The sequence below is a fragment of the Eurytemora carolleeae genome, unplaced genomic scaffold, assembly GCF_000591075.1.
Source record: "Eurytemora carolleeae unplaced genomic scaffold, Eaff_2.0 scaffold1556, whole genome shotgun sequence".
Classification (NCBI taxonomy): Eukaryota; Metazoa; Arthropoda; class Copepoda; order Calanoida; family Temoridae; genus Eurytemora; species Eurytemora carolleeae.
The window spans coordinates 23,633-43,280 of record NW_019397472.1 but is presented as its reverse complement, the minus strand read 5'-3'; the positions used below and the strand labels follow the sequence as shown (position 1 = coordinate 43,280).

At 31.3% G+C, this 19,648-nt stretch overlaps 1 protein-coding gene across 4 annotated transcripts; it reads right to left on the bottom strand.

Moving 5' to 3' along the window:
* Window positions 1–460: 460 nt before the first annotated feature.
* Window positions 461–16,199, bottom strand: LOC111714473 (proton-coupled folate transporter). 4 transcript variants are annotated; one of them, XM_023489583.1, is made up of 19 exons: window positions 16,044–16,199; window positions 15,238–15,342; window positions 14,899–14,953; window positions 13,620–13,645; window positions 12,522–12,593; window positions 12,186–12,240; window positions 11,670–11,772; window positions 10,523–10,597; window positions 7,921–7,977; window positions 7,246–7,290; window positions 6,155–6,239; window positions 5,034–5,072; window positions 4,488–4,605; window positions 3,614–3,681; window positions 3,233–3,346; window positions 2,896–2,992; window positions 2,248–2,378; window positions 2,030–2,077; window positions 461–1,445 (listed from the first exon to the last, which is right to left on the bottom strand). In XM_023489583.1, exons 1-19 carry the CDS (start codon window positions 16,109–16,111, stop codon window positions 1,292–1,294), a joined length of 1,515 nt encoding a protein of 504 aa, XP_023345351.1. In that variant the 5' UTR covers window positions 16,112–16,199; the 3' UTR covers window positions 461–1,291. The 4 variants fall into 4 exon arrangements, with proteins under 4 accessions (XP_023345351.1, XP_023345352.1, XP_023345354.1 ...); XM_023489584.1 differs by lacking the exon at window positions 5,034–5,072; XM_023489586.1 differs by lacking the exon at window positions 5,034–5,072 and having other exon boundaries at window positions 4,488–4,593.
* Window positions 16,200–19,648: the final 3,449 nt, after the last annotated feature.

Genomic DNA, 19,648 nt, shown 5'->3' with positions numbered 1-19,648 from the left:
AGCATTTATTGTACATGTGCATTATTGTATTTCATGTTTAATAAATGAGTAATAAATCAACCTTACCTAAATCCTATTAATTATTTATTTTCCAAAAATAATTTAAAAAATTTAACTCATGTTAAAAATATAGCAGTAAACCCCATATTTGAACATACCTATATATATACATATATATTACATGATAAAGTACCTGTACCCTATATATATATATATTACATGATACAGTACCTGTACCCTATATATATATATTACATGATACAGTACCTGTACCCTATATATATATACATTACATGATACAGTACCTGTACCCTATATATATATATATTACATGATACAGTACCTGTACCCTATATATAATTACATGATACAGTACCTGTACCCTATATATATATATATATTACATGATACAGTACCTGTACCCTAATTACGTCTGTGGATTTCTGAGAAAAGCTATCAGTCTTTATCATTAACATGTATTACGATTTAACATGTACCTTAAAACTCAAAATATAGATTATTTGAACATGAATTGTTGCTTCATTACGTTTAGACACATATTATTTCTCGATTAGAGAAGTAGAGGGATAGCTGGAGTTGTATCTCGTAAGATAGATACAGACTAAAAGATTACATTTAGCGTCGTATCTGGATTGATATAGACTTGAGTATTATTGTAGAACATTGTATTTGTACAATTAAAACATAAAGATTTTGATCAAAATTAAAATACATAAATATATTTAAAATATGAAATGTCAAGTTAATACTTTAGAGAGTGAATTGTAAATATTTTGTATAAATACTAGTGAGAAAATAGTGCTGAATACTTTCATTGAAAGAGATTTAATCCTCATTAAAATAAATGTGCAAAACCCTGTTGTGAATTATATTACATTCTGCAGGTGGCCAAATAATTCATTACATTACATAGGTTAAGCCACCTTTGAACTACAAGATATTTTTTCTCGTAAAACCAGTTAATTCACTGTAACAGATAAGAACATTAATATTCCTGGGATTTACAAGATGTGGTGTACTTGTTTAATTGTATACAGTGGTCGGCGCTTATATCAATACAATGAAGACAACTTTTTTTTAAATTACAAGTTTACAAGTAATTAAAGAGAAGCTATTTTAATTGAAAGCTTCTCTTGAGTTCTATGTTTATGTATATTAATGCTGTTTAACAGCCTGATATAAAAAATCAGTTTGCGACATAAAATTTACATTTTTTCGTTAAGACCAGTTTTTTGAGTAAATATTTCACTTGACTAAAAATCACATTGTATTAATGAAGGAGAGGGGTTGATTCAGTTGGTTGATTATCTCTACTGGGTTCTGTTGACTGACTAGCTTTGGTTGATTCAGTTTCCGGGTCGGAATGAGTAGATGACATATCGTCTTCAGGTGATAAAAGAGAAGTGCTGTCGTGTTTTTCAAGTCTAAAAATAAGGTTTATAATGCAAATGTCAATACCTTTATCTTTGCAACTTGATGGCGTAAAGCTTTGAGATTTCAAACTTAGACGATTTGATCTAACAGAATAAATAGTTTGAAATATCAAAGGTCTATGAAATTAGGTTACAAAAAAGGGGATCAGAGTTTGTGACAATAAGTAAATTCTTTTTTACATCTTTTCTATAATTTCTTTTTCAATAAAAGTTTTATAACTTTTCTTGCATCTCTACTTTTACTTAAGATCTTTATATTCTAATATTCAAAAGTCAGCACCAAAGTCTGAAGTCTTGTATGTAATACATTTTTGTATATACGTTTATAGTATTTACATGTACAAAATTAGTGTTTATAATATATACCAAGGTTGTATATAAGGTTATATACTCATGGATCCGCTCCAATGTACGGAATATGTCGTCTCCTAAGATAGATAGACCCAATATTATGTCACTGATTGTAGAGGCGAGAGTGACGTCATATTGGATATCTATCTTAGTAGACGACATTTTCCATACATTGGAGCGCATCCAGAGTATTTAACCTTTTAGTCTATAACCTTGGTATATACCTGTACATAATTATGAATATTAAGGAACTCAAAATTCCCAAACCAGCTCTGTCATTTTAAATATTCAATTCTTATTACCTTTTAATTACTAATGTCTATTTTTTAAACTAGTAAATAATGTAAAGACTATGCAACCTTTAGTTCGTCAAGAAAGTCCCATACTTTGTGGGTACACCTGTAGTGAAAAAGATGGGTTAGAACTATGAATGAATATATTCCTAAAGTAGAAGACTGCGCTAGGGAAGGTGTTTAGAGATGAGTTGTAGATAAAGGTGGAGAGAGGGGTGATGAGGAGCAGGACAATGTTCTCCATAGAGCCCATTAAACTGTACACCTCACCCAGTTCATCCTAAAGATAAGGAACTACACTATACACACAGATATATCAAGATTTTCACAAAAACTCCTTTAAAACCAAAGCTATAGAAACGCACTGTAAAATCATAATAGTTACAAATGTAGTATATTTGGAGTCATTGGTCATCATGGTTATAACTAATGGCAAAAAGTCCGTTTGGTCTCAATAGTCTCATGCACATTATTATAATTGTGTAGATTGTATCTAAGTGAATATCATTATCTAAAGGCTCAAGATAAAGAAACCATAATAATATAGTAATATAGTAACATGTCAGTTTAAGAAGAATATAGGAAATAGAAAAAAGTCAAGAAATTTGGATTCATAAAGAACTTGTTTGGAAACCTTGGATCTAAAAACACTGGGGAACTTGTTTGGAAAGCTTGGATCTTAAAACATTGGTGTTCCAACTGGAGAACTTGTTTGAAAAGCTTGGATCTAAAAACACTGGTGTTCTACCTGTGAAACTTGTTTGGAAAGCTTGGATCTAAAAACACTGGTGTTCTACCTGTGGAACTTGTTTGGAAAGCTTGGATCTAAAAACACTGCTGGCGAAACAAGTGAAAGCTCCAGCAATAACTCCAACAATAAACACAGTGTCAGTTCTATAAAAAAACTACTAAGATTTAAAAATTAAAAAGTTCAATAAATGTTAAAACATCATTATTAAATAATAAATACTTTATAACTTCAGCTTATACTAAATAGCATTTCACACAAGGTGTTTGCTGGATATATTTTATCTATTTGGTGAATTTTTCCAATCCGTTTCAAGAATTTTTTATTTTCAACAACAATGGTGGCCAAAAAGTACCTCAGTAGTTATCAATTGTTTAACAATCTACCTGGCTGCACCAATAAATATTTGACCGGCAGCTAAAGAACAGCAGGCGACCCAGCCCAGTAGAAGATCAGGTATCTCCAAATAGTAGCTTAGTACAGGTAGGATTATCAGGGAACTTAACAAAAATTTAAATATTGATAGAGCAAAATTAAATATTGATAAAGCAAAAATAATTTTTTTTCAATCTTTTGATAGTTAATAAGTAGAGATCGTTAAGGAAGGGCTGGCACGGAACGGAGCAGGGATGGAATGATTGGGAAAAGAACAACAAGGAACGAAAGACCCAGCCGAAGGCCCTCTAGAATGTGAAACGAAGAATTTTAGACAAATCAAAACATGGCCAGCCCTAAGAAAAAAAAATAAAAAGTCTTGTCTTTCAAACCTGGCACAGTTTAGAATAGTTCCAATACTTGAAACCTTTGTATAGATCTGTTCATCCCAATCTAGCACCTGAAAACATAACAGAGTTACCCTTGAAAAAAATAGAGTTATTCCTTTCAATATAATATGTTATTCTCTTAATAATAACAGGGTAACCCTTGAATAAAAAGGGTAACCCTCGAATATATAATGGGCTACCTGTCGATATTACAGGATTACCCTCAAATAAAACAGGATTACCCTCAAATATTGCATGATAACCTCAAAGATAACAGGGTTACCATTGCATATAACAGGGTTACCCTCAAATATAATTGGGCTACTATGAAATATAACATGCTTACACTAAAATATAACATGGTAACCCTGAAATATAACAGGGTTACTCTCAAATATAATAGGGTTACCCTTAAATATAATAGGGTTACCCTTAAATATAATAGGATTGCCCTTAAATATAATAGGGTTATCCTTAAATATGATAGGGTTACCCTTATATATAATAGGGTTACCCTAAAATATAAGAGGGTTACTCTAAAATATAACAGGGTTACTCTTAAGTATAACAGGGTTACCCTAAAATATAATAGGATTACCCTTAAATATAATAGAGTTACCCTTAAATATAATAGGGTTAACCTAAATTATAACAGGGTTACCCTTAAATACAATAGGGTTACCCCTTAAACAGGGTTCATTCCCTTAATATAACAAGGGTACCCTCAAATATAAAAGGGTTACCCTGAAATATAACACGGTTATTTCCTTGGATATAACAGAGTTACTTTTAATACCGAAACAGAAGAAAGGTTTAATTCATTTCATCATCATAATTGTAAAGTAAATAATATATTCGTAAAAATGCAATCTCCCACCTTTCTTGTATAGAGATAATTAAAGTCCCCACAGGATGCTGCAACTATAATGAGCATTGAGAGAATGAGAAGGAGTATCTGAAGTCGTTGCCATCCCACCCTCGGTCTTAAAACACTTCTATACTCAATACAAATTAAGTTCAAGGGAGTGTATGTATAATGCTAAGTGTACCTCTATCTAACAATTATTTAAAATGCATACCAAACTCGTAACAGTAAACATTTATCTGAGTAACAATGTGAATGATATTGACGTTTTTCTTCTTGAAAAATGATTTATTCTGCCAATGCCCTTCATCAATTTGTCTCTTGTGTATTTTTACATCAGATTTAACCAGTCTTTAGAAAGAAAACCATGAACATATATTATATATAATATATCATATAATATATTATATATTATATATCTTCATCAATTTTTTTCTGAAAATGATTTGAAGAGGATACTTTTGTGATTGTGAATAGGCACTTGAATTAACGAGGTTCTTTGAATATGACCTGTAATAAAACAGTTTAAATAAACTAAAAAACTTTAATTTTGTATTCCTTATAATTTTAATAGGTTCAATATTGGAACATATATCTCTTAAAAATAATTTCATTTTTTTCTTCTTTTTGGACAAAACGTTGAACAAGTTTGCTTTAAGTTTATATATGCATATTGCACACTGAGTAAAAAAAACCGGTGGCCAAATTTGAAGAATTTAAGTCGCGGCTTAAATTTGAGACGCGGCTCAAATATGGTTGGTTCCACTTAAAATTGTATTCAATTTTTTCAGATTTAAGCCGACGCTCAAATGAAACCGGGTTTTGAGACGCGGCTCAACTTCATTAAATTCGGGCACAGGATTATCCATGTTTTCGACCAAATTTTCAAAATTAGTTTATTTCGAATTTTGACATAAAAAATATAAAATGTGATGAAACAAAATTTTAAAATTTTTTTCAACTTTGAAATAAAATCCGTCAAACCAAATTTTGTTTAATAAAAAGGTGAATTGTTGGGAAAATGTTTAAAAAATTAATCAAAAATAGAATGAGATTCAAACAAAAATCCGTACAAAATTTGAAGTGTAAATCTGCAGTAATTATTTTATAAAATTATCAAATAATATTACCTGTGGAACTGTTATAACTTTAAAAACATTTATTAGACAATTTTTAAAAATGATTTAAACTATTTTTCCCTATAAAAGTGGACCCACTGAACTTAGAATCTCAAAATCAAGTTAAAACCATTTCTGTGGTTCTTGCGAGATCCACAACCAAAATTTGAGGCAAATCGGTCAAGCCGTTTAAGAGTTTTGATCGGACATACAAACAGACAAACAGAGATTACAACTTAATGTACATATGGATAAAAACTCTAATTTCCCAATTTCATATATACAGTGATGTAAAATTGTAAACTTTAATATTTCAAACAATTATACCATTTGATCTATACCGATTTATCAAAGGTCTATGCCAACAGATAGCAAAGATATAGGGACTAGAAAATAAGACTTTACGAAAAGTAATCAGTTCTTTCGATGACTAAGAAAAAGATAAAAAAAAAAACAATTACTCGACACTGTTTTCTGGTTACTACTGTATCAAGAATAAAGCCGCAAATTACAATGTAAATTTTTTGAGAATAAAAAAAATATATTCTATGAAATTATTTCCTGAATTGAACAGATGTATGTAAGGTCTGTGCGCCAGCTGAGGGTTGGATTGCTGGCTTCAGTAGAAATACAACCAATAGAAAATCTTAATAAATAGTAAAAAATAAACAATAATGATAATAATGATCATAACAACAATAACAATGATAATACTATACTTCTGGGGCATCTTACTCCAACAGCGGAGTTCTCAGGGAACAGGAATAAAGGGAAAGGAAATCGCGCTGGTCCGGCAAGAGAAAGCCAGTCGCACTGCTTTGCAGACCAGTACAGTAAACTGACACAAACTCTTCTGGTACAGACACACAACATGACTACAGTCAAGGAAATTGTAGAACAATGTCGTCGATTATAATTAAATTTGAATAACGAGTAGTTTATTGAAAACTTTAATGAAATTATATTCTTTGCATGAAAATTTGGCTTTATAGTGTTGACTTAAATATGTAAATAATATATTACATGTATATTAAACATATGTTTAAGTAAACAATTAACAATAAACAAATGTACTCTCCTAGACTGTACAAATCCCGAGATTCTTACGTACTGTATAAACCTACATTACAAACCTTTGGTACAGTCACACTCTTTTGGTACAGAAACACACACATGACGTTTCCGCCCCCTGGGAGTTCTGAGTTAGTAAGTAAGACTTCTACTACTATTTCTTTCAGACTAAACTGCATTTGAGAGTAAAATGCATTTTAAGCCATATATAGAAAGGCATATCAGATTCACAATGGTACCCGCCTCATTATAATTGCATTATGCAGGTTTCTTTATAAAGTGTTTTTAACTGTAGTTTCTCTTTGCAGATCCATGCTTCAGGAGCAATGGAAGAAATTGTCCGAATTAAAGGTGACTATTGTGATTAATGCAGGTTTAAAGGATCGATTTTCTCCTTAAATCCGAACTAGGAATCCTGAAAAGGAGAAAATACAGGAAAAGATATATGTCCTCCTGCATAGTAGTTTATTACCTACAAATATATTGCTAATAAATTTTAGATCTGTCTTGACTAACTTACTTCTAAACACACCACTTTATTTAACTACAGTGATTGTCCCTCGAATAAGAGGAAAACGTACCTGCTATGTAGAGGACTAGGGTTAGCCCATATATTCCAAAATATCCTAAACAAAAATGAACAAGTTTAGAAAACAAGGTCTCAACTATTTATTGTATAGAAAGTAGTTTACTAAGTAAGTTTAATTAAACTAAAATGTGTAATAGGCTCTCGGCCATATTAGAGAAGTAGCTTTCCTTGCAGAAATCCGGAAAACTTAAAAAAAATTTGTATTAATTATCTAGACCGGGTCAACCTTGAAGTGTCGTAACTCCTTGGTTTCATTTACTAACTCAAACATTTTATCAAGTTTTTATCAAATGCCGATTTCTAGCTAAAAATAAAGTAAAAATAAATTTATTTTGGAAAAAAAAGATTTTGAATCAAATATAGAAAATCAAAATTAGCCAAAACAAATAATCTTTACATAATTATTTATAATGTTGATAAAAAGCTGGTTTAACAATGAGAGACAATATTTTTTTACGAGCAAATCAAAATACATATTTGCAATGATGTAACTTCTATATTCTATTATACAAATGCAGTAATCTCTGTTTCTTGAACCCTATCACTGATTTGCCTTAAATCCGTAAAAGGTAATTTTCTTAGTTTGGTTTTAAATTCCAAGTAAGTTGGTCGAATTTTAAAGAGAAAGTTTGTTTCCAGACAAAGCTGGGTTCTACAACTATAGTACCTATATATGAATAAATGTAGGCAGATAGAACGCTTGTTATACTATATGCAGCAGCACCTTCAAGATAAACCAGTATTTCACAAGGATCTGAAATCTTAAAAATCTTTAAGCTGAGAGGGGTTATGTTAAATTATCGATGCCTGGTTGACAATGATGTATTTATTTTTAGAAAGAAACTGATTTAGGTTTAAACTACGTCAGAGTCAGAAAGAGCCAGCCGGCCGGCTTTATGACTAAGACTACGTATAGTTTTTAAAATTACTTTAAAAAGATCTAAAAGAGAAAACTAAACGTCAACACTTTAGTATTTTAAATCTTTCAAAAGTTTGTTTAGCCGGTTCTACTTAACGAAGTTCAGTTTTTACCACAAACACAAATTTTCTAATCCTTATATCTTTGCAAACTGATGGCTTAAACCTTTAATATTTCAAACTTAAAGGTAGTGTTCGCGAAAAATGAAAGAGGTAATAGGCTTATGGCGATAAATCTATTAGGATAAAATTGTTAAAAACGTCTTATATCGAAGAACGTAGCTTCCATACAAATTTGAGGAAGTTGGTACACACAACTTGAATCGTAGAAAAATCAATTTAATATCAAACAAATCATTTAGATATTAAATCCCATAGTCATCGATTAATTTTCGACGCCTTTGTATATACAGTTGATATTTCATAACAATTTTTATTTTGGATTTTTCAAGTTAATATTTCGCTTACAACTTGTTTTTATGACTGGCGCATTCCTGGAAAAAATGAAAAATGTCATCTTTATCAAAATCCTCGAAACAGGAATGAATGGTTTCAAAAGTAACTCTCGGATCATAAGAAGTAAAAGATATTCTGAAATATAAACTTTATACGAATGCGTCAAAAATAATCGCTCTGAATACTTTGTTTTGAATTAAATTGATTTTGTTACGATCTGAGTTCTATGTTGCAACTTTCTCAATATGAGACGTTTTCAACTATTTTCTCCTCATAGACGCAACAGTTAGAAGTATAATTACTAGCGATCAAAAGCAATTTATCGCCGTAAGCCTAGACCCCCTTTCATTTTTCGCGAACACTCCCTTTAAATCATTTATCTGATAGAATTCATAGTTATGAAATATCCAAGGTCTACGACATTTGGTTAATATAAGGATTAGAAAATCAGTGTTTGTGGCAAAGACTCAATTCACTTTTTTGTCCCAGAACACAGCCACCACTAATTTCTTTGAATACTTTTTTTTTATAAATTCATAATTTAGAAATTAAGGTTGTGTAATATGGAACAATATAGAATACTAGAAATTCAAGGCGCTTCGCGCCCTTCTTTCTAGGCTTTTAGGGCGGTTCGCGCCCATCTTCTATTTTGTTTACATTTCAAAACAAAGATGAAAAAAATTTTGCGGATTTTTAAAAAAAAATTTCAAAAATTTAATTTTTTTTACAAAATTAAAAACCTTTAAAACACAAATTTTTAAAATTTCAATCATTCATAAACCTTCCCTGGGGTTCCTAGATGTCCCACAAAAAATTTGGGCCCGATCGGTTCAGCCGTTTTGACGTTTATTGGATACAAACAGACAAACAAACAGACAGACAAACTGACAAGCCAAATTTATATATAGATGGAATATGGAATACACAATATGGAATACTAGGCTTTTAGGGCGCTTCGCGCCCATCTTCTCTTTGTACAGTATAATACAAAAAGAAAAAAAGTTTGCAGAATTCATAATATTTTTTCGCGCATTTTCAAAATTAGACAAAAATAAAAAACCTTTAAACACAAATTTTTAAAATTTTGATCATTTATAAACCTTCCCTGGGGTCACATGAGGTCCCACACAAAATTTGGGACCGATCGGTTCAGCTGTTTTGAAGTTTATTGGATACAAACAAACAGACACCCACCCAGACAAGCTAAATTCATATATAAATAGACTAGGCTTTTAGGGCGCTTCGCGCCCATCTCCTATTTAAAATGTGAACATGTTCTTTTTGTTTACATTTTAAAACAAAGAAGAAAATTTTTTTTCGGATTTAAAAAAAAAATCGCGGATTTTCAAGAATTTAATTTTTTTTACAAAATTAAAAACCTTTCAAACACATTTTTTTCAATTTTTATCATTCATAAACCTTCTTTGTGGTCACGTGATGTCCCACAAAAAATTTGGGCTCGATCGGTTCAACCGTTTTGACGTTTATTGGATACAAACAAACAAACAAACACCCAAACAGACAGACAAGCCAAATTTATATAACTAGCCTTAGAGGGCGCTTCGCGCCCATCTTCTAAATTAATTGTGAACATGTTCTCTTTGTGTACATCGTAAAACAAAACAAAAATAATTCGCGGATTTTCACAAAAAATTTCGTGGATTTTCAAAATTTTCAAAAATTTAATGAAGATCGAATTTTGATGGAGACAAATATTTGAAATTTTGATCATTCATAAACCTTCCCTGGGGTCCCTAGATGTCCCACAAAAAATTTGGGCCCGATCGGTTCAGCCGTTTTGACGTTTATTGGGTACAAACAGACAGACAGACAAACAGACAGACAAGCCAAATTTATATATAGATGGCCTGATAAGTTTTCTCTGGTTATTATTCCTGAAGCATCTAGTATAGATATTCTTGTAGTTCTGCTTACAGCTGAACTTGTATCTGCTGTATAGGAGTAGACACCTAAAACAATTAAAGCATTGTAGAGGATAAAATCCGCAAATCAATTGCGTCGGATCCTGGAACCAGAGGAGACTATGGTTTCCAGCGAAAAGGAAAAATCGTTTAGCGAAAATTTCGCATTTTTCGCGCCCATTTCGCTTCATTTTCGCATTTTGTTCGCTCGCGAAAAATGCAATAATTATCGTTACAATCTGTTTCGCGAAAATTATGAAAAAAAACGCAAATTTTACGAAAAATATTAAATTTTTAAAAACAATTGCAAATTTATAGAAAAAAAATTGTGGAGATTCATCAAAAAAGACTAAATTATGAAATTACAAGACTTGTTTTCAAAGAGGGATTTATCCGCGAGCCCAATTGATGGATTAACACAAAATATAAATATAGGTATAGAACGACTAGGAGACACCAGCCTAAAGATTTTCTTAAAAATACTTTCTCGACCGTTAAGATCTTTCTTCTTAAAACACAAAATATAATCTACTACGGGAAGAACCAAAATAATTCGGAATATTTTAAAGATAGATACGGAGCAATTGGAAAGATTGTTTATATCTATTTTTAACTTTTAATTGCTTTTGCTAACAAACTGTGTGACTTACTCATAATTTTAGAATATTAATTTAAATCATGAAAAGTCTAAAACTTCAACTCGCTACACAAGATAAAATGGAGCGAGGTAGATTAATTATTTTTATTTTTTTTTAAAAACCTTTTTCTTCTCTCTTGTCGACATAAGCCTAAGTAAATTGAATGTAAACAGACCGATAAACCAGTTTAAAGCCACCTAAACCGAGTTCATAATGTATTCCAGAATAAATATAGATTTTTTTAGTTTTTTTTAGTTTTTTTTATCATCGCATTTAAAAAATTTATACTGATCATTATTTAAAAGGTTTTACGTTTGATTATAAATAAACTGGTTGGTTTTGGTAATTTTGATACAAAGAATTAAACATCTGACAACTGGAATACATGTCACGCCTTAAAGTATCATAGTTTAACATTGATAGGATTTTATAGATAGAAAACTAGATTGTCCCCCGAATATACAAAATATATATATATATACCTATAAGAAAGCTAGATTGTCCCCCGAATATTGAATATATTGAACAGAAAAGAATATATTCAGCTCTGGCGCCCCAAAACACCACGTTCATCAAGTAACAAAACTAAATCAAAATAAATTGATTTTATAAAATAATTAATTTTTGTTTGAAGAATTATTTTTTTGTTAAAAATATTTTTTTTGGTTAAGTTTTCTATGTTTAAAGCAAAATAAAAAACTTTCTTCAGTCATTCAAATCATTTTAATTTTCATTTTTTTGGAAAAGAAATTGAGTCTTTGTCACAAACTCAAAGTTTCTAAACCCTATATCTTTGCATCAATTGATGGTTTAACCATTAAATATTTAAACCTAGGATTGTTTTACCTGACAGAAATCATATTTTAAAATATCTAAGGCCTACGAAATTGGGTTGCAAAGATAAAGGGATTAGAAAATCAGAGTTTGTGACAAAGACTCAATTCCTTTGTTTGTTTATCTAATTTTATTTCAATATTGATTGATGTAAAGATTAGAACCTGACCAAGGATGAAACCAAACAGAGAAATTGAAATAATTAATCTTCTTCCTAACCTGAATAAAGTTATATTTATTTAAAGAGATAAACCTTTTGATTGGGATAGCGCTTAGCTCCACCAACTGAACTCAATATTAACAAATTAAAAGGATTTAGGTTTGATTCTAGAGATATAAAGATTTCGAATTGAAAAGTGCTAGCTTTCTGAAAACTTGACAAAGAAATTGAGTCTTTTTCACAAACAATAATTTTGTAATTTATATAAGTATTCAACCTGATGGTGTAGACCTTTGATATCTTAAACTTGAATTAGTTAATTAAACAGAATTCATGTTACCTATCTGACATGGGTCCTAGAATGAGGGTTAAAAAGATGATTGGTATACTTGCTAGAAGAGTGTAATACATACTAAACACAATTAAAATTCAATAATTTAATAAACAAATTTTTATCTTAAAATTTCTATCTTTATTTACATTAATTAAATGAGTATGGTTGCAAAAAAAGCATATTGCATTACATACTCCACAATTGATATCTAAAAAACTTAGTTATCAATCAAATGTTAAAAACATGTTGTAGTATTCAAATCAGAGCTGAGCCGGAATTGGGTTGCTTCCACTTCAAATTTAATTCAATGTTTTAAAGGGAGTTACCGGCTATGTAAGGTAGTTGAACTGAGGACGCAGTGTTGTGGAAAACTTCTTTAGGATTCATTTGAGACATATTTTACTTTTTAAAAGTCCGTAAATCCTGAGTTTGAGCGCAAATTCGACGTTCAAAACTCCTGATTTGGGGATGTGAGGGTGGATACGCTTTCAGAATTAGTTCTTTTTAAATTATTAATTAACGACGACATAAAATGTAAAAATATTCTACAGGGTGTCCCACGAAACATGACAATAGCAAGACGACTTGAAAGTCGTCTTTGGTATTTGAATTTATTTGTGACATTTAGTCTTCTATCTACTTTAACATGGATGAAACAATTATCACATAATTCTCCTAGCCCTGGCATTTCCAAAAAGTTTAAAAAGTGAAATATGTCTCAAATGAATCCTAAAGAAGTTTTCGACAACACTGCACACTCAGTTCAATTACCTTACATAGCCGGTCATTCCCTTTAAGATTTAAGCCGGCGCACAATTAAAACTGTTTTTTGGCGGATTTGAGTTGCGGCTTAAATTCATTAAATTCAGACTTGGAAAGGCATGATACATACTGATTAGGGCTATCAGCGGAAGCAAACTTTCGCGCAAAACTGCACAAATTTGCTTGCGTTTTCCGCTAAAATACGGAATTTGCGCGCAACGATTCCCTAATATTGACACTTTGGTAACAATCTTTAATTTCTAAAATCATATTTTCAAATTTAAGATAACTTTATATAATTTTAATGTTTATCATTGAAAATAGATAGTTTTGAATTAAATCCTTAGTGTGGTAACAGCATGCTGAACCTAAAACAAAAGAGAATTAAGATTAAATTTTAGAAATCGTGTAAATTGGAACTGAGCCATGGGAGCTCTTGCTTTGTGAATATCAGGATCAAATTTTATTTTAATTTTTTTTTTATCTACAGATTAGCTTAATATTAATTCAATAGTAATCCTAACCCATGGAGGAATAAATAAAAGGATTGATCCTCAAATTCAGAGTTTATATACTACTCCAGGATAATCAAACCAAAAGTTCCCAGCTCCGAACGTTTTATCTTATTCTTTGCAACATGCTTTAGTGTTAATCTTTCAAATTTCAAGAATAAACCATTTGACTACGAAATCAGAACCTTTGTGTTGCAAATATCATATCATCCAGGGATAACTTGGATCAAAAGGAATTGAGTTTTTGTCACAAATTCCAATTTTATATTATCAAAATCTCAACAACCAAATGATGCATACCTTTCATATTTCAAACTTACATTGTTTGATCCACCAGAATTCATAGTTTGAAATATCTACGTTCTATAATATTTGGTTTTACAGAAATTGGGATTTAAAAATCCGAGTTTGTGGCAAAGACTCAATTCCTTTAAATCTGCCCACATTAGATACCGAGATCAGGGTTTAATATTAACAATATCCACACAAGATTTAGATATTATAATATTAAAAGTTGTTGAGGGTTTAGATTATTTCCTATTTCCTATTTCCTATCAAACATTTCATATGTAGCAAGAATGCAATGTAAGGAAAGTAATTGCAGTTGCGTATACTCTGCGTACATATTTATACCACTTCTCTCTGGGCGGAATTTGTAAACAAGAATAGATGCCTCAGTGTTTGTTTAGTATCCGAGAAGGTTAAAAGCATTGAATTTTGGTAATTTTGATAATTCACATACTAGTTTCCTTTGAACAGAATATTTCATTGATTATTTATGTGAGAGATGGATCGCATTTCAGGCTTCGACATCCGTCTTGCGTTTACATTACCGCCCAGTGACAGTACACTGCAGTACAAAACATGCGTACACTTCTGAAATAACTTTCCTTGCACTAAATCCTTGATATGCAGTATGCGCGGGCTGGTGACTGGATAAATTTTTTAATTTTCGAATTCTTTAAAATCTTAGAAAATATTAAAATTCTCAACTCTTAATTATATATTCAGATTATGTATTTGCGTTCACTAAAAATGAGATGGAGTAAAAATGAATTAAAAATAATGAAAAATGAATAAATAAATAAATAAATAAATAAATGAATTACCTCGTTTTGAATTGTTTCATATCTAACATTCATCAGGTCACTGCAGATAATTTCACTGCAAAGAAAACAATTAGAGTACAAATAATAGAATAAAAAATCCAAGTTCTGAAAGGAACTTCAGATAAAGATAAAAGAACTATTTAAGTTTTCTCCTCAAAATCAAAATCAACTTTATGTCGTATAAATGAATTCTGTTAGATTAATAGTCAAATTTTTAAATACCAAAGGTTTATATCATCGGGTTACAAAGATAAAGGCATTAGAAAACTGTGGAAGAGGACGATTTTAGGCAAGCAGTTGTCTTCTTATTCCATGGTTTCATGGGTACCACTGTATTACCTGTAGTTTAGATTATTTCTACATATTTTATCAATGAATAAATTCATGTTAATAACACTCTGTAATCCTCCAGCACTGCCAGCTAAAACAGCCACCATTTCTATCCTATAAAATGTACAGGGTTTCCCACAACAGATGAGTTTCAGAGACGACATTACAGAATATATACGGCCTGTTCGCATTTATTTAGGAATTGCCTGTAAATGTAAACATGTTTCTTTCTTTGCCAAATTATTAAAGTACTATTTTTAAGGCAGACCACTTAATTTAATTATAAAATTGTCATATTTCAAGAATTAAGGCCATGGTCGACTTCACAGTGCATTGAATTCCGATAAATAAATCTTGGTTTTGCAGGTAGTTTCTTGAAATTTACTCTTAACAAAGGAATGTAATTTTGAGCTCTCATAAAGATTAGGAGTAATTTGAAAAATGGAAATTTTAACCCCTAAGGGTTGCATTTTAAATTAAAAATGAATATTCTGTTTTGCTTCTTATCAAAACTTGTAATTGTATCATGATAAGGATTCGATTTCAAAATATCAAATTTTAAAAATCTTGATCGGGTAAAACAAAGAAAACAAGGCGACAGAAAAACTACACTTTATAATTATAACAAATCTCTATAGCTAGTCTAATATCGAATAGAAATGGTAGTTAATTTTAACGGGAAAAACACATTTGAAAATAAATAAATTTAAAAAAACTGTATGGTTCTTTTAAACTTGAAATAAAAAAGTTTTTTAATCTTTAAAAAAATCACGAAAATAAAAATGGCAATAAAAAAATATGTATTTCTAACTTACCCAAATAGTTGAAAGTCATTTCTTGATAATTGTATATCTCCCAGATCTCTTGAAATAATTTCCTCCATTTTGAAATATTTTTACTCTTTGTTTATCATTTTAATCTATTGAGGATACCTTAAAAAATGTTATTGAAAATTAGACTCTGAGTTTATTGTTTGTTTAAATGATTATAGAATGGCTTTTACAAAAATAAAACACAATTTGTTACATTCTGCTTTTGAAATAAGATTATTGGGAAATTTTAAACAAAATGTTTTGCGGATTTTTCCAAATTCAAACACAATATGCATGTGTAAAACAATCTAACTTATTAAAACTGTTCAAAACTGTTAAATTTTGTAAATTTTGTCTCAATCTGTATCAAAAATAAAATGAATCATACGACATGAATTTGCCAATTAATATCAATATTTTACAGTACAAACTAGCTTATGAACCCAGGTTTGCTTGTAAACTAATTAACCAAAAAGATAATTAACTCGGACTTTTAAACGATGCCGATTCCGAAAGACACTATGTTATACAGTATGAAGTATTTGTATATTTCTTTGTGAGAATCACTCTCAAATAAAAACTTAACCCTGTTCTCTATTATGATTTCTACACACTGTCAACAGTCAAAATATTCTAAAATTGACGTAATTTCAGGGAAATTCCTATTTTGAAGATTTAAAAATCTATTTTCTTTATATAATAGTGGACATATTTTTATTGATTTTAAATGTTCAATAGAAAAATATCTGCTCTACACAAACACCCCGATTTGCGTAAATATACTACCTGCCCCAAACTGCCTGGCGTAAGCGTAACTTCCTGCATTTTCCCACCCTATATACATCCCATTCTCCCTTCTTCTCCATAATTCAACAAGCCTGCAGGAATGGGAATTACCCAGCTATGCTAGGAAACTAAACTTTCTCTGTAAAATTTTAAGTCCACCAAACTCAAACTAGAACCTGCAAGCACAGAACAATCAAGTTCCCCCAATCAAACTTGAGGCAAATCGGTCATGGGGTTTCTGGGATATGATCGGCATAATGACAAACAAACTGACAAGGAAACAAGCCCTGTAGCTAGCTGAATTAATAAAAAAGTTATTAACTATTTTTTAATTTTTTAAACACCAACCTCCCGTTTGACCGTCCTCAACCCTACCCTAGCATCAAAAAAATATTTTTTAGAAAATTTGTTTACAACTATTATATTGAAAAACTGAAGAAGTTTCAGCATTCTTATGTAAGCCATTTTTAAGCTATTCAGAAAAAAACCACTGGGGGGAGTGGAAACCACCCCCCTCCCCCCCAGACGGGAAAGGGTTAAAATTATGAGGAAAAAATAATTCAAGAGCTATTCCACCTATTTGCTCTATGCACAGATCCATGTATTTTAGCATAAACGTGATCTATCTATTTCTCCCTCTTATATATTTTAAAAAATATTTGCTGGGAATTTTTTTCACGAGATATTCCACCAAACCCTATGTGGCGTAGTTTAGTGTACAACAATTCCCTGCACACAGAGTCATAGGCCTTTGCAATATCGCAGAAAGCCAGAGAGATACATTGTTTCTTCCTCTTGGCCACTCTTAGCGCAGCCAAAATCATTAACACGCAGTCTGTTGTGGAACCAATAAGATTGTGAATAAAAACAATAAAAATAATAATAATAATAATATTCATTTTATGAGTTATATCACCAAATGGGCACGGACTAGAGTGGTAAAAAAGGGGGTATGCTCATTAATATACAATACATTACTGCATCGAGGACTAAGTGGAACAGTTGATTGGATAATTTTTACACTTTTTATCTGCATGTATCTTAAAGCAGAAATCATTGTAAAGCGCATTCTTTGTGACTTTTATTTTAACGGTAAATTTAACCGACCATTTAGATTTACAAACGACAGGTAAACTACCGTGAAATTATGACATGCAATTATAAGGTTTCCTAACACAAAATTTTTACAAAATTGAAGAAAAACTAAAATAATAAAAAAAACCAATTTAAACTATAAAAATTTACTTAGAGTAGAAAAAACAATGTTAATTTGAGCAAATATGAATAATATTCCAACAACTGAAAGCCTATTAAATGGTAAATAGGTAATTATTAATTTACTATCAAAATGGAAACCAAGAATTAAACAAAAATCAGGATCGAAACTACTCATTAATAATGAGAAATGTTTCTACGTCTTTAGATAGAATCGCGTCATTGTGAGATTTTATGTTGATAATATATTTTTTGCAATTTGGCTAAACTTTAAAACAAATTCTTTCTAGAATTTTTGAAGACGACAGCGAAGTTGATAAAGCTCTCAGGGTCTGTATCGAGATCGCTCTGCTCGTCTGATCATTAATAATCTGATACAAGGAACTATATAAGGAACCAGAGAAATTGACACCAGAGATAATCCAACCAGAGGTCTATACCAGACCCAGCCAAACCCTATTATAGCTAAATGTCTTTAGTTAGATTAAACATTTTGCATAATGAAATACAAACCAAATTGTCAAGTGTGGTATTATGGAACCACTAATCTTATGCAATAAAATATGCAACTTAAATTGTTACTTTGATGAGATTTTACTTCAAGTAGTTTTACTTGTCTTATCTATCATCTATGCAACCTGATGACATTGCAGATCGGGTTATTCCTATCACTCGGGCCTAACCCTCATGCGCCGTCTATATCTTTGCAACCTGGCATTACTATACTTCAGCTATCTCCATATGTAGAGTAAGCTTTATATATCTGTGTGCACATGCAATTCTAAACACCCAAGTAATAAAGTCATTCTTACAATATAAGTACATTTATTAATACATTTATAAATGCATATATAAATCACATGAAAGTATTTACGAATACAATAGTTGGCTTTGATCCCTTTCTATTCTTGAGGTTTTTCAGCTTGACGTTTAAGCACTTCATCAGTTAGGTCCCCGATTCTATCGTGCATGACTGTTATAGCTTTCAGTCCCTCAATCAACTTAATATCGTTACTATTGCAGGTGTTCTGGTCAACCCGCTCCTGCATAATCTGGAGCAGATTCCATACCTGATTAAACAGCCTGTTCCTAACCTGTTTTATATCTGAGTCAGGATATTGGCTGTACTCCTGATCCCAAGCTTTCCCTGTGTCCCAAACCTCACCTCAGGGGACAACAGCCTGCTGTTGGGAACGAGTGGCTTCAAGGGTGGAGGATAGAAGATCCATAATATCCTTTCTAAGTTCCTTGTTCTCTGCATCAAGTCTATCTACCTTCTCCAGGATATCTCGTATCTCCTCATCTGCTTCATCATCCTCTGATGTATCCCCCGCTACATTCCTGTCCTCTAAGGCTGGGACAGCGATGATAGGAACGTCTCCACTGACAAGAGGAGTAACATCATCTTGATCAACTACATCTTCATCAGGTTCCCGATCCACATTGTAAGCAGGGTTCCGCTCAATAACAGGAACCCGGTTCGTCTTCTTCTTCTTATATCTCGTCCAGAAAGGTTCTCTCTGTATGCTGTCTGTGCACTGTATATAGCACGGGTCCCAGGACGGTAATGTGCAGGGAGACTTGTGTCTACTCTGCTACGGTCCGGG

Excerpts from the sequence above, each read along its gene's own strand:
- LOC111714473 (XM_023489583.1), bottom strand. The coding sequence starts at position 16,111 with ATGGAGGAAATTATTTCAAGAGATCTGGGAGATATACAATTATCAAGA. Across the intron at positions 12,241-12,521 it reads CTAGGACCCATGTCAGATAG|GTTAGGAAGAAGATTAATTA; the intron begins GTAACATGAATT and ends AACTTTATTCAG. Across the intron at positions 7,291-7,920 it reads CTACATTTATTCATATATAG|GATATTTTGGAATATATGGG; the intron begins GTACTATAGTTG and ends ATTTTTGTTTAG.